The sequence below is a fragment of the Mus caroli genome, unplaced genomic scaffold (assembly GCF_978045245.1).
Source record: "Mus caroli unplaced genomic scaffold, Mus_caroli_1 scaffold_13, whole genome shotgun sequence".
NCBI lineage: Eukaryota > Metazoa > Chordata > Mammalia > Rodentia > Muridae > Mus > Mus caroli.
Window position 1 is genome coordinate 60,212,270 of NW_028227268.1, and position 15,676 is coordinate 60,227,945.

At 45.1% G+C, this 15,676-nt stretch overlaps 1 protein-coding gene across 2 annotated transcripts in view; it reads right to left on the minus strand.

Annotated features, from left to right (window-relative positions):
* The window catches only part of Fbxw10b (F-box and WD repeat domain containing 10B), a 30,442-nt gene extending 18,998 nt beyond the window's left edge, over window positions 1-11,444 (minus strand). For both annotated transcript variants that reach the window (XM_021178080.3, XM_021178081.3), the window contains exons 1-6: window positions 10,735-11,444; window positions 7,612-7,782; window positions 5,212-5,412; window positions 4,973-5,100; window positions 2,993-3,115; window positions 599-708 (exon numbers count right to left, since the gene is read on the minus strand). In XM_021178080.3, the coding sequence (XP_021033739.1) occupies window positions 599-708; window positions 2,993-3,115; window positions 4,973-5,100; window positions 5,212-5,412; window positions 7,612-7,782; window positions 10,735-11,248 (1,247 nt within the window). In that variant the 5' untranslated portion in view covers window positions 11,249-11,444. The remainder of the gene's footprint in view (window positions 1-598; window positions 709-2,992; window positions 3,116-4,972; window positions 5,101-5,211; window positions 5,413-7,611; window positions 7,783-10,734) is intronic.
* Between the last annotated feature and the right edge of the window lie 4,232 nt (window positions 11,445-15,676).

The following is a 15,676-nucleotide window of genomic DNA, read 5'->3' on the forward strand; positions in this document are numbered from 1 at the left end:
GTAAGAGAACAGGCTGAAGAAGCCATGAGGAGCAAGCCAGTAAGAAGCATTCTTCCATGGCCTCTGCATTGGTATCTGCCTCCAGGTTCCTGCCTACTTTGAGTTCCTGCCTTGGTTTTCTCAGTGGACGCTGATTCAGCATATGTAAGCTAAATAAACCCTTTCCTTCCCAAATTGCTTTTGGTCATGGTGTTTCATCCCAGCAATAGTAACACTAACTAAGACAATTATTAGTGGTGGTTGTCTCTCAGTGGCACAGACACAGGAGACTTTCTCTACACACTAACTGGGATTACAGGACTTTTCTCCCAGTCAGCACGCATTAGCTCTCAAGTTGGAATCAGGCAATAGTGAAATTGTAAAGAACCAAAGATTTCATGTGTGTAACCTGTCAAATGTCTGTTGATCGAATATCCAAAACTAATGAAGTTGGGGCTTGCAGCAGAGAATGGCGCAGATTAAACATTTGTTGTTCAAACAGGTTCTTAGGCCTGGAGCCTAGCAGGAGGTGCACTATCTCTCAAGCCAAAGATGGTCTAGAGAAGCCTAAGGGGTCTTCAAAGGTCCTAAAAGATCTAACTTCTCACACCACACTTACGTGTCAGAGAGGATGCGGATGTTGTAGGTGCCACAGAAAACGTTCCTCTCCTCCATCTGGACCAGCTGGGTTTCCTGGTTCTGGTAGGCATTCCACAAGTTGTAATCAGTCTAATGAAGAGATAGATAATGGAGTCAGCGCCATCATAGCCTTTACTCTGGTCCAGATGCACTGCCCCCACCCCCAATCTTTTCCCTTCAAGGATGTAGCTGATGTTTGGGGTTGTTGGGGAGAGGCCCATAAGCTGACGTTTAAGTTACCTGTGCATTAGAAAACACTGAGATGAAGGTACTAGCGCATGTTTGAGCTTGGAATTTTCTACAGTTTGGTTTTCTACACTTTTGTGGCTGAATTCTAAGCGTTGCTTGGAGCACAACTTAACTGAAAATGAGTTCACACGGGCAAGCTCACATAGGCAAACTCATGTGGGCATGGGCATACATACACCAAATCACAGCTGCCTTTGACCAACCATCGCACAAAGCCAGGACTTTGTATTTACAGTCCAGGTACCCGACAGTGCACTGCCCTCCGTGCCTTTGAGTCCAGCGCTCAGATATGCTTGACCCTCGTCGTGCTTGCAGCTGACTTACAAAGTCGACCACTTGCCTACACAGAGCTCTCATCACCTTACAGGTGACATTTCTGAGATGACTCAGGGAGTTAACCTGAGTTTTATCAAATCTCAATGGGGTAATCCATCTTTCCTTCTTCTCCCTTTCCTCCTTCCTTCCCTCCAGCCATTCACCACCCAATTTCTGAATGGCTTCAGCCTGTCAGACATGAAAATTTCCAGTATCGATGACTGAACCAAACACTTCCATTCCTCTCCCCAGCCCTTCAGGAAGCTGGAAGGAGTCACACTAGGCTGGTAGGAAAGAAAGCGACTGTCACAAGAGCAGCCTACGTCGTCATCCATCGTCATGTTGTCTGCCTCAGACAGGCCCGAGAGCATCCCCTGCTGAGCCTCTTTGAACCTAAGCCTTCTCCTCCATGTCCTGGACTCTTCTTCAGATGCTTCATCCCTCCGTCCACTCGTCTTAATCTTTAATCACATCGAGATGCTCTGCAAACCCGCCTTATCTCCAGAGCTTGTCACACACAAAAGAGAAACATACTTAGAAAAGTCGTGTGAGTCAGTCACTAGACTGTGTGGAAGCCCTTGAGCTTTCTGAGCCTCAGTTTCTTTCCTGACAAAATAGGTAGATGAACGAACTCAGAGATGAAAGCTTACAGGTAAATAAGATTGATAAATGTCTTTTCTTAGTTTACATTATTTGTGGAAAACAAAAAATAAAAAAAAATCTTTTAACTGGCTGCTATCAATTTTTCTTTTAAGCAAGAAGTTCCTTTTGTTTGTTTTTGTTTGTGTCTGAGCCAGATCTAGCTGGCCTTGAACTCACTTTGTAGCCTAAGCAATCCTCCTGCCCTCAGCTGAAATTTCAGGTCTATGCTACCACACCTGGCAATACAAGAAATTTTACCTAACACCAATTTTTACCATCTCCCGAAAATTCAAATGGTCTGGGAGGTCAGATTCTGTAGTCCTCGGTGGCATGATTAACTGGAGCTGCAGAGCCACTAGGCCTTTGGGAGGGCAGCAGGCTGTCAGTTAACCCCAGTCTCACCATCCTTCATAGGTAATGCTATCATGCCCTCCCTCTGGGTTCTCTGCCTGGCCACACACATACACCATCATCATCATCTCTAAATTATACTCCACAGCTTCCCTATGGGAACCCAAGTCAAACCACCCCTCATTAGGTATCTTTTTGTTGCCAACTGAATAGACTTTAGAATAAATGGAACTTCAACAAAGAGGAAGGAGCAGACATGGAATGCTCTAAGGGTAACTACAATGCCTAGGTACTAAATGCTCAGTGCTCCAGATTTCTTCCCTTTGTTCTTTTGTATTATTGCCTAAGTACTGGTGAGGGGAGCTATAAGTGACTGATTCTTCCCTCCATCTAGCAGCAGAATGAACCTGGTAGTGAGATGTCTGGCATTTTTAGCCCTCTTTCCGTGCCCTTCCCATTCCAAAGCAGCAGGCTCGAGTAGCCCTTGAGATGGGTAGACTCCTAGGACTCAGGGGAATCAGAGGCATGGCTGCCACTGCTCCCAGCCCCTGAAATCTCCACCAGATGACTTGCTGTCATTGACACAGACCACTGAGAGCAGAGCCCGATGAAGCCCACCATCAGCAGATGATGACATCAGGGCTTAGGTGGAAGGAGAGACTTATGTGTAGGTAGTAACACAAATGAACTTTGGCCTTTTCAGGGAGTGGTGCCTCCCAAGAGCCTGTGTGCTCGCTTGTGGGTGTCAGCCTTCACAGTGGGGGCAATGGGAACATGACACCTTCAGCTGCTTACCTCGGACAACACCGAAACCCACCTTTGTTCTCAGTTTCCACTTCTGACTTTTTGACCGTGAACGCTTCCCATCATCTACTATCTTGGGAACTGGGATTGAGACTTTGTTGGCATAATTAGGATCTATTCCCCTTGTGTAGGACCCCTATGTGGTTAAGAGAGAAAGAAAGACTACACTTGGACATCTGTAACCTTGCGTATATTATCACACTATCTAAAATAGCTACAATATAAAACTAAGGTAAGTATCCATTAAAGATGTGTACACACACACACACATACACACATGCATACAAACATGTACACATGTATGCACGTAAACACACACAATGGAATACAACAAACCATTAAAATGAAAGAAATAATATTATTTTCAACTGTGTACATGGAAGTAGAGGACATTATGTTAATTGAAATAAGCCAGGCACATAGAAACAAATACATGATCTCACTTGTATGAAATCTAACAAAATTGATGTCATAGAAAGTAGAAAGAATAGTGACTACCAGAGACAAAGGTGGTTCCCCGGGGAGCGAGGGGCAGAGGTTATGGTCAAAGGACACATAGAGTTAGGCAGGAAGAGGTTCAAGAGATCTATTGCATGGTACATTCACAATAACTAATAATAGATTGTATTTTTAAATACAAAACTAAGTGCTCTCTCTGTGGTGTGAGGCAATGCATTCATTAGTGACATTTAACCATTCCGTAATGTACACATACTTCAAACCATCATATTCTGTGTGACAAATACATAACAATGACATCTGTCATCTCAAGAAAAAAAAAATTTGTGGTGCAGAGGCTGAACCAAACACTCTTCTACTGAGATACATCCCCCAGCCTTAAATATATATTTAGAACAAACACACAAACACACACTCGGAGAGACACATGCACAGATAGACATGCACACAAAAGAAACGACTCCTCTTCATTTCTACTCTTCCAGAGGAAGGGGAAAACTAGTTGTTGATGAAATCTGGAGATGGTCAACCCCTGAAAGCCCAGGCCTGCTCCGTTGCATCAAGATCATGAGTGGACAGATGGCTAATGACTACCAAGCGCCTGGAAGAGGAGGGCCTGCCTTACTGTGTAAGCCTGCTTCTCTTCCTTTGTCACCACCTGGGCGACATGGTTCACAGTTAGGTCTCAGGCAAGAAACAAAGGTAGAAATGCTGGAGATGCTTCGGTGTTGGAGTAAACTTCCTGTTCACCTAAATCCAGTACATTAGGGCCTCATGAAGAATGTAGATAGCTTGAAGCAGATTCAAAGGTTCATCTGTGGCTTTGTGATTGTGGTAACCCCTATAACTCTTCATGAAGAGGGAGAGTTTTCCGCCTTTCTACCTTTGGGTTGGCTTGGGACCTTTCAGTTAGAGAGATGGCCATTCAAGAGAGCTATTTTTGGTAAATTTACAGTAGATGAGGACAGTAAGTTATAGTCTTTAAAGTGCAGAGTAATGTGCTCTCTCTCCTGTGTGTGATGATGCTTTCATTAGTTAATGACAGTTGACTGTCTCACAACCTAAACTTCCCAGAGCCTTGCACATGCTAGACAAATACTAGACCGCTGAGCTGGAGCCCCAGTCCTCTGAGGGTGAGGGAACCCCTGTGCTCCTGAGAGAATTCTGTTTCAAAAGAATTTCTTCGTATAGTTGTTTGTTTTGTGTATGTTGTGGGGGCGGGGGGGAACGACACTTATGCCAAGGCGCATGTGTGGTCACAGGACAACCTGCAGAAATTTGTTCTTTCATCCTGTAGGGTCAGGAGATTGAGCTCAGGTCATTAGGCTTTGTAGCAGGCACCCACACCCACAGAACCATCCCATCAGGCTAGCTGAAGGGACAGATAAGGGGAGGCCATAGCACAGGGGGGGAGGGGAGGCTGCAAATATGGATAAGGCGCCATTTGGGGGAGTCTACCCTGGAGACACAAAGGTTCAACCTTAGTATGAGAACAAAGCTGTTCCAAGGCACACCCCTTTCAGACCCAAAGTACCTGCAGGAGAGAAATCTGGTTCTGAATGAAGGAGTGCATGGACTGGTCCACCTTGACCTGCTGGGCCAGAGTGGCCCAGTGCTGGCTTACAAAGATACACCTGTTCAGACTGTGTTTATCCAGCATTCCTGGGAGAAAAAGAAAGAAGATGGACCCAGAAACACACGCCCCCCCACCCCCAACCCCAACTAGGCCCAGGTGGGAAGTCTCTGAGAATTGCCCTCATCTACCCAGCATACTTAGAATGTACTTGGAGAGGTGGAGAGGCAGGTCACGTATAAAGTCCCGATATTTGCTGTACCCAGAAGACAGGAGTTGGACATGATCCAGGCTCAGCAGCAGGTTGCACGGATCATCTCCCAGCCTGGACGTGCCCCCTTTTCCAAAAATCTGTCTATTCATTTCATGGATACACTGGAGCGAACTTTCCCCTTTTCCCTCTAGAGCAAAGCCAGAGAAAGGTAGATGGTTGAGTCTGTAGTAAGTCTAGTCCCCGAACAAATCCACTGCAAAGCTTGCCCCCAAATAGATCTCCACGTCTATCGCTAGGCCACTGAATATTCTAATCAGTCTCTCTCCCACCTGAAGTCGAACCTCCTGATTCAAATGTACAGGTGCTTTTCAGCTCAAGATAGTTATAGCAGCAAAGATTGAGCTGGCATCTTCTCCCGAATTTCCTGTAAAATGTGGCGGTGAGGACTGGGGAGAGAGCTTGGTCCATAAAGTGCTTGCTGTACAAACATAAAGACCTGGGTATTGATCCCAAACATCAACTTAAAAGCCAGGTGCAATGGTACCCATCTGTAATCCCAGCACTGGGGAGGGGCACAAACACACACACACCAATGCTCTAGTGAAAAAAAATTGAAGCAATTTAAGAATCAGGAAGTAGAATGAATTAAAATTGCCAGGTTAGAGGTCTGACTCAGAAGCAAAACATTTACTAGCAAGTATGAGATCCTAGGCTCAGTCACCAGCATCATAAAAATACTAAGACTGCTAAACCATTGACCATTGCTGAAGCTACAGGAGGGTGTGTGACTAGATATTATGCTGTTCTATGTACCTTTAAAATTGGAAGCCTTCATGTAAAAGGTATTGTGTGTTTCTCATGCTTATTTCATGGACTGTCACGAATGACACAGTGTGCCACGCCATGATGGCATGTATGACCTAGCCTGGGTATATAGTAGGCTGTGCTGTCCAGGTTTCTGTAAGCAGACTTTATGAGGTTCACACATGACAGAATCAACTGGCAATGCCTTTCACACAGCACATCCCTAACTGGGTGTGGTGCTGCACACCTGTACCTCCACCACTTGAGAGGCTCAGGTGAGAACTACAAGTTCAAACCCAGAGTCAGCTGGATAGCAAATTCCAGGCCAACTTGGACTAGTGTCCACATGAGTGACCACGTTTGCCTGGCTTCAAAGATCAACTTGGGAAGGTCTTCAGGTCTGGAATCACAGTCTTCACTGTTAGGTCTCAAACCTGGGACAAAGGGCTCACTGAGGTGTCCACTAATTATCAAAGCAGCCGCTAGCCACCAACTTCTCCCAGCATCCCTCAGTCTACCTGTTACAGGGCCCTCCTGGCTGTCATACCTGAATTCTCCAGCCCAGGTATTGAGCTAGGCTTTTCCCACTCCAACTTCTCCAGCCCCTATAACAGCCATTTTGGCTATCGCAGTCTCTTGGCCCAAGCCTCCCCTTGTTTTCTCTTCCTTCCTCTCCCCTCTCCTCACATAGTCCATCTCAGGTCATGTTCACTTGGACTCTCCTAAATGTCTCTGCCTGACTCTGCTCTTCCTCTTGTCAACAAAAATCTTTCTCCTCCTCCATACCTAGGGGCAGTCATATCCTTTCAGTTTTTTTCTTTTCTTTCTTTTTTTTTTTTCATTCATTCACTACATTACTTTCCCCACAAAACTGGATCCAGGGCTTCAAAAACAATAACTGAACTGGACTCTAGAGGGCCACCATGTACCAAGCCAGAGCCCAGGACACAGAGGGCACACTAGCCTAGGACAGAGGAGGAAAAGAAATCAAGGAAGTTCTAGAAAGTTCCATTCTGATCTCTATTTCAATAGTATCATAGAAACACCATGGCGGTGAAAGCAAGAGCACTAGTGGTAATACTGACCAGTTTTTATCCTTCTTCTCTTACCAGCCGTGAGGATTAATTGAGGAAAAAAAAAAAAAAAAAAAAAAACAGCCCAACGCCTATTGTTAAATGAAGGTTAGTTTCTAACATTTGATGCCCCTGGTTTCTCTGGCCTTGCCTGTGCCTCCAACACCACTGAGAGTTTCCAAGTTCATCTAGAGAAGCTCTTTGACGCAGGTCCTGGAAAGGTCATCATGAGTAGTCCGTGCCCATGATTGTGATGGAGAGTGAGTCTAAGAGCATCGTGAGTTCAAGGCCAGCTAGGATACATACTAAGACTGACTCAGAAAATGGTTTTGCTACCCCATAACCATCCAAAAGAAAAAAAAAAAACAAATCTTAAGTCAAACTATTGATGTAGGATGCAATCAAGTCACAAAAGACCCAACAAAAGCTTTTCTTTTTTTTAAAACTGTAGGGTGAGCCACCTAACTCCCCTAATGCGATGTCAGATGTCGTCATAGAGCCTGACTTACCGGTTGTTTCTCTGTCCACAGTTTCAGTCCCGAGTTTATTACCTAAATGTCTGGACATTGGGAATGACCCAGGTTTGGGTCTAGCTGACCAAGAGACATATGAGGTGTCCTGTATACCGCTGTACTTTTTCTCAGGGAAGAACATCACATCAGGAATGTCATCATGGAGGCCTGAAGGACAAAGAGTAGACACATTTGCTTTTGAAGGAGGTGTGTGGAGGGAAATGAAGTAGAGAGAAAAGGTCTTAACCTTCCTCATTCTGTTTGAATATAGCCGATTTCCTGAATGTCTTGGATCCAACCAACCGCAAACTGATAATAAAAATTAAAAACCCAAATCTGCAGCAAACAGGCAGGGAGTTTTGGTCACTGGTCAATGAACAGTCCAGCTTAGCAGCGGCCATAGTGCTGGGTCTGTAATTGCTTTATAAATGAGCCAGAGACACTTTAACATTCCTGGAAGGGCTACATAGGTTCTGTACAAATATAAGATTATTTTATGTTAAAAAGAACATGAGCATCTATGAATACCGAGGGCCTGGAATCAACACCCCCACCCCAACACACACACAGAGACAGTTATAGAGACAAGGATGTATGTAAAAAAAAAAAAAAAAAAAAAAAAAAAAGCAGAGGTTTGCTGTTCTGTAGACGGTCTTCTGGTTCATGTATTCCCAGGTTCTTAGTGTCTTCTTCAAGTAAAACTCTTCAATAGTCTTCTTCCTCTTCTTCTTCTTCTTCTTCTTCTTCTTCTTCTTCTTCTTCTTCTTCTTCTTCTTCTTCTTCTCCTTCTCCTCCTCCTCCTCCTCCTTCTTCTTCTTCTTCCTCTTCCTCTTCCTTTTCTTCTTCTTCTTCTTCTTCTTCTTCTTCTTCTTCTTCTTCTTCTTCTTCTTCTTCTTCTTCTTCTCCTTCTCCTTCTCCTCCTCCTCCCCCCCCCCACTTCTGTTCCTCCTTCTTCTTTTTGAATCGTGAATGTCATTTGGGAGAGTCTGTAGTCCAACTTCCCAACAATGGTCAGAAGCATCTGTGAATGGAAATCCAAGAATCTAGCAGTTGCTCAGTCCCACAAGGCGAGCAAGCAAAGAAGAGAGACAGAGGCTTGCTGTTCTGATTCAAGGCCTCTGCGTTTCCAAGTAAAAATCCTAGAAAGCCTCCACTGAGGCCCTGCCAGCAAATCTATGCTGTGGATTTCACTAGCATTCTTTGCGTAAGGATGCAAAGGGGAGTGATCATGGAAAGAGCTGCAGGAAGGGCCGCTTTCTTCTGATGCTCTGACTGATTTCCTTCAACATATAACTGTCCCTGTATCAGATTAGAAATCACAACTATTTAAAAATATCTGTTTTTATTATTTTTAATTATATCTCAGTATGGAGATATGTACGCTTACGTGCAGATGCCCTGGGGTTTCAGAAGAGACATCTGCAAACCAGAGCCTTCCCTTAACTACAGAACCATCTCTCCAGCCCCAGAACTTTTAACATTTTAAGAGAGATGCTCTCCTATGAAGAAACTTGCTACAATCTATAACTAGGCTTACACAGCCCCGATGTAAACAGCGGATTCCTACAGCATGAGATGGAGCCATCCCAACAGAAGAATGGGCATGGCATGCACATTGCACAGTAGAGCACACTGCAGTGGAGGACGCTGGGGGCTGATGCAGGCTTTCTGCTGCCTTGCTAGGTAACTGTATTCCCCAGACTTAGGGAGCCGCACACTAATCTTAGCTTTAGTGCACTTGGGATCTCTCGCTTTTTCACAAGCATCCTTGTGACCCTTTACGTCCTTGATACCAAAGATACGAAGAGAGGGGCTGGACAGATGGCTCAGCTGCTCTTGCAGGGGACTGAGGCTTGGCTCCTCAAACTCAGGTGGCAGCTCAGGACAGTTTGTAACTCTAGTCCCAGGGGGTTCTGACTCCTTCATTTGATCTCCACAGGCATATGACATACATATCCATAGGAAAAAACACAAAATACAAATAAATATATCAAAAAAAAAAAAACCAAACCTAAAGAAACCAATCAGTTTCCTGTGTAAGGATCTAATTGCATCATCCTAGGTCACCTAGCTTTGGCATTCCTTTAGAAATCATGCATGGTGGCCCATGCCTGTAATCTCAGGACTTGGAAGACTGAGGAGGAAAGGGCTTAAGTTTCTAGGCCAGCCAAGAAAAGCAAACCCTATCTGTGAAGCAGGGAGGGACTCATTAGTCTACAAGTTTGACCACAGCTCAAATATCCTTCGGGACCAGAGCTCAAACTTGAAAATTCCTCCTAGAGACCACCCCTCCCACTCTTTACCCACCTCTGGCTAAACCTTCTAGACCTTCGGAGGTCTCTGACATCTGACCTCTGACCTAATTGCAGGTCTCTGGCCTCTCCTCTGCTTTCTTTTGCTGCCCAGAACCAGCCAGTGAAACACTTTCAAGACTTTCCAGTCAATACCCAGGACCTAGAAGGTTCCCCGCTGGGTCCAACAATATCTGTATAGCCAGAAACAGACAGCTTGACATGGTCTCAGACCAGCTGCTAGGCCAGGCTTTGGCTGAGGACCACAGTCTGGTTTGTTTGTTTGTTTGTTTGTTTGTTTGTTTATCAAATCCATTTGGAGACTCGGGTGCAAACTATTGCTTATAAACTAGTACCCTGGGCAATTTTGGACTTTTAGCCACATTTGGCCTCTTAAAGCATGGTTTCATGCTTAAGCAAGCGGCATGGTAAGATGAGACTTTTTTAAAGCTGTAAGTTTTGTTGTTTGACCTGGTTTCTGCCCATGGCAGTTAAGAAACAAAACACAGCTTCCCCGTCACATCCCTCCTACCCTAGTGCAAGGAAGAAGTGACACCCATTTGCAGTGATCTGGGCCCAAGGCAGGCAGGACACTGTGTTCAGTGCTCAGTGGGAAAGCTCTGTCCTTCCTTCTGCTTTTCTCAGTGGCCAGTTTTCTAGAATGAAGTGCCACACAGCAGCTCCTCCTTTGGTAAATGATAGGATGTCAGGATAAGGTTCACAGTCCCATACCAGCCCTCTGGGCAGCCTCTGCCCTTCCGAGCCTGTCTGTCTGCACCTGTGCCCCCTTCCAAGCCTGTGTCTGGTCTCTGGGGCCCTCTGCTCTCACCTGAGATACTGTTCCACTCTTTCATGAACAGGACTCTGATCACATTGGCAGCAGTGAGCAGTAAACTTGAGTCGCACATCTGCAGCAGCAAGAGAGTGTAATTTGCCTTAGTTCGGTGGGTGCTGTTGCCAAACCAGTAGAGGATCTCCTTCATCTTCCGTTCCACCGTTTTATCCAACATCTGGTTCAAGGAGGACTTTACCACCTCCTCCTCCTTTCCCCCCTTCCTACTGAGTTTGATCCGAGACCTGTTGTAGATGAAGTCCTTGCCCTGGGTGGTCTCTAGGATATTCTGGAAATACTGTAACAAATACAGGCTATTTAACTGCCCCAAGATGCTGACTAGAAATCTCCTCTGGGATATGTCGTTGACCCTCCGGAACCACTCTTTGGTGGCAAAGATCTTCCATGCTAAGACACAGGCTTCACACTTCTGGCACACGGGGACCCAGTTGGGTCCCTTTTCACAACGAAAATAGGGGGCCTGCTTGAGTTTTGGTTCCGTGTTTTCCATGACTCTGAGATGACCAGTTCATTTAAACCTGGCCCGTTAGCAACCCCACCAAACACCAGAGGGACAGGGTAAGCAGAGAAATAGCCTTTTTGGAGCCTCTTCGGGATGAACATCTGGAGACACCGTAAGCCACTGCGATGGATGGTAAACTGATCTGACCCAGAAACTGCCTGTAGAAGTCTGGCTTTTTGTACTGACTTCCTTAGAAACATGGCTTTACCGTAAATCTCCTAACCCTGGCACCACAAAAGTAGAGACAGTTGCTGTATATTCTGGAAGAGCTGGTCATCTCATTTCTATAGCAGCTATTCTGTTAACCAAATGTAAAACATAACATGGTCCATTTAAAAGAAAATGTTAGCATCTTTCAGTTGCTGTTATTAAGGACTTGTAAATATTCATAAATACAACTTAGGTGTAGTCTTCTTACATTTGTGGCTGTTAGAGTCTATTCCAGTGCCCTGCATATTATATTCAGTCTCTGGTTATCGCCACAGTAAAAGCACATGTGTTAACAATAATGTAAATTATTTAACTAGTCAGTGCTAGCTGTGACTCCACAGGGAACCACTCTCTGGTGCAGAATTTTCAGTTGTCCTAAGGATATGTTGGGACTTGACTTCTAGACACAGTCAGCTGCCTATCCATGTAGCAGAAGGTCTCACCATAGCTTTGTAGTGAAGACTATGAAGTCTGGGGTATGGATTCTGAGTCTGGACCCCATCCCAGCTGCCCATTGCTCTACGAACACCAGCAGGTTGTTTAATCTTCTTCAGTTTCCTTGTCTGAAAGTGGAGATGGGGATGCTTTCTACTTTGCAGAGGATAAAGTGAGACGCTGTGCACACAGCACTTAGGATGGGTGAGAACTGAGACACTGCACACAATGCCAAAAAGACTGCGTATCATAGCACAGTGTAAGTTAGGGTAGTGTAAGCCCTCACTACACACTAACTGTCTCTCTGTTGTCACTGTCACCATTGCAAGATTCTCCATTTATTCATAGAAGATGTGTTCTAAGACCCCAGAGGATGGCAAAAGCTACAAGGTAATATCAACCCCTAAATAATGTGTATTCCTACACACTTTAATAAATAAGGCTAAGTAAGAAAAATTCAGCAATAACTGTCTTAGTTCCTGTTTCTATTGTTGTGCTAAACACCACGACCAAAAGCAACTTGGGGAGGCTTATGATGCTCACACGTCCACATCTCGGCTTAGCATTAAAGGAAGTTGGGGCAGGAACCTGGAGGCAGGAACTGGTGGGGAAGCCAGAGAGGAGCATTGCTTTCTAGCCTGCTGGTGTGGATTGCCCTGGTGCTGTTTGTATTTTGATGTTAATCCTGCTTCCTCAAGAGGGGTTGCCCCACCCCCACAAGGAGTGATCAAGTACTCTCTTGATCTCACTGGACCTTTCCCCCATTCTAACTGGTCAATAAAGGCTAGAGCCTATGATTGGGCAGTGGAAGGGAAAGGTGGGACAGGAGGTTTCAGAGGAAGGAGAAGGAGAGAAGACAGAGGAAGAGGAGGTGGAAGCCAATATGGAGCAGAAGCACATGGACTGGAGAAGCTGCAAGCAGCAAGGGGTCTCATAGCTAGAGAATAAGTTAGTATAGTGATAGATCTGCCCAATCTAGGCATATAGCTGTATAACTGGCTTATATGTCTTTTATACAGGCTTACGGGGGTTAGAAATTACTGCAACAGCTTGTTCCTTGTGACTTGCTCAGCCTGCTTGCTTTCTCTTTCTCTCTCTCTTTTTCTTTCTTCTCTTTTCTTTTTGTTGTGTTTTGTTCTGATTTTTGAGACAATGTGAACTCTCTCTGTAAACCAGGCTGGCCTTGAACTCAAAGATCTGCCCGCCTCTGCCTCCCAAGTGCTGTGCACCACCATGGCCTGGCTCATCTTGCTTTCTTATAGAACCCAGGACCACCTGCCCAGAGGTAGCCCCACCCATGGTGAGACTGGCCCTCCCACATCAATCATCAATCGAGAAAAATCTCCCAGTACAGGCCAGTCTATTGGGAGCATTTTCTGAGTTGAAGCTCCCTTTTCCCATATGACTCTAGCTTGACATGAAACTAGCCAGTACAACAACCAAGCATGAACTAGAACAATGCACCGTAATATGTGATGGAGCGTGTGAGTGATACCTCTCTTGCAAAATATTGCCATTTTATAGGACTGTACTATCTTCCTTTTTATAAAGTTACTATTTTGAAGTCAGGGTCTGGCTGTGTAAGCCAAACTAGCCTCAAACACATGTTCCTTCTGCCTCTGCATCCCAGCTGCTGAGATCACAAGCTCACCTTTCTGGTGATGCTATTAATAATGATTCAAACTCTATTGGAAGTCTCATCGTTGCTTTGTAATGAAGACTATGAAGTCTGGGGTATGGCTTCTGAGTCTGGGCAAAACAGTCTCTTTGCCTTTTGCCTTCTACCCACAGATGTGGCATATGCAAAGCCCTTGTCTTTGAACCGACTACCTTGCAGAGATGTGGTTGGCACATTTACTTTCTTTACAGCTTGCTCAGTCTTGTGAGTGCTGATATAGCAACACAAAACTGACTGAGACCGAGATAAGAATGTTGGTGTCTCGTCGTCCACCACCAAGTCAGGGAGGTTTACTCAGAATTTGTGGTAAACAGCACCAAGTGGGATTTGACTTCAAAAGGTTAAGATATGGCTATATGAGGGCTGGCAGTGCTCACTGAGTTAAAGCTTTTGCTGATGACCCCAAAGCCCTGAGTTCTACTCCTGGAGCCAACCAGGTAGAAGGAGAGAAGCGACCCCTGCAAGTTGTCCCCCCTACTTCTATATGTACCCAACATGCCTCATCACATGTGTGTGTGCACACATACACACATGAATTAATGAATGAATGAATGAAACAAAGGTGTGTTTTAAAAATCAGGCAGTGGCTAAAATCACATCTAACTGCATCAAAGTGAGTTCCCATTGAGGTCCGGTTTGGTCTTTGCTTCGTTTTGAGGTAACTGCACCCAACAGCAGAGCCTCCAAGGATTGAATAGTTGGCACACACCCCAACAAGCTCAGTAAAAATCCACAGCATGCTACAAAAATAGCCTTTTACTAACTCTCTCTTTTCCCCCCTCCCTTCACCTTTATTTGTTATAGCTAATTTTTACTTTACAAAGAAAATGACAAGTGGTGTGTCTGTCACCTGAGGCACCAACGGAAAGCGAGCAGATATGTGAGACTCTTGGGCTTGCTCTGATCTATCGCATCAAAGGGTGTCTTAGACTTGGAAACTGATGAGAAAAAGCTTACAAAAGCTGTAAGAAAAATAAAAGTTCAAGCCAGGGGAGGAGATGGCTAACTGGCTCTTTGTACATGAGCTTGGATATTTTGGCCTAATCAAATTACACTTCAGGACACTGAACCTTTGAGAAACTGGAGAAAATGGTAGAGATGAGGAGAGTTTTGATTTTTTTTTTTCTTGAGAACAATAAAGTTTTGTGGGACACAGCTTAATACCTGGCTTTGAGGTAAGACTGGGGTGAAAAAGTCATAAAGTCAGGTCAGCTACCTAAGAACAAAACCCTGTCCCAAAAGCAGGAAAGGAAGAAAGGGAGAAAGAAAGGGAGAAAGGGAGAGAGAGAGAGAGAGAGAGAGAGAGAGAGAGAGAGAGAAAAAGGAAGGAAGAAGGGAGGGAGGGAAGGACAAAGGAAAGGAGGGAGGGAGGGAGGGAGGGAGGGAGGGAGGGAGGGAGGGAGGGAGGGAGGGAGGGAGGGAGGGCTCACAAGTTGTCCTCTGACCTCTATGTGTGAGCCATGGTTCATTCTCTCTCTCTCTCTCTCTCTCTCTCTCTCTCTCTCCCTTTCTCCCTTTCTTTCTCCCTTTCTTCCTTTCCTGCTCACACACACACACACACACATACACAAACACACACACACACTAAATCAATCAATAAACGGAATTTTTAAATAAAGAAGGACTGGGGATGCTTTGTAGAGCACATTGCACATTGCATAGAATGCATGAAATTCCAGGTTCAATCCCAGCGCCAAAAAGGCAGGGTAAGGCGGCACATCTGTAATCTCACCAGACAGAACACATACATCTGTAATCTCAGCAGACAGGGGACACACATCTGTCATCTCACCAGACAGAACACATACATCTGTAATCTCAGCAGACAGAGTGCACACATCTGTAATCTCACCAGACATGGCACATACACCTGTAATCTCAGCAGACAGAGTGCACACATCTGTAATCTCAGTAGACAGGGTGCACACACCTGTAATCTTAGTAGACAGGGGATACACATCTGTCATCTCACCAGACAGAACACATACATCTGTAATCTCAGCAGACAGGGGACACACATCTGTCATCTCACCAGACAGAACACATACATCTGTAATCTCAGCAGACAGGGGACACACATCTGTCATCTCACC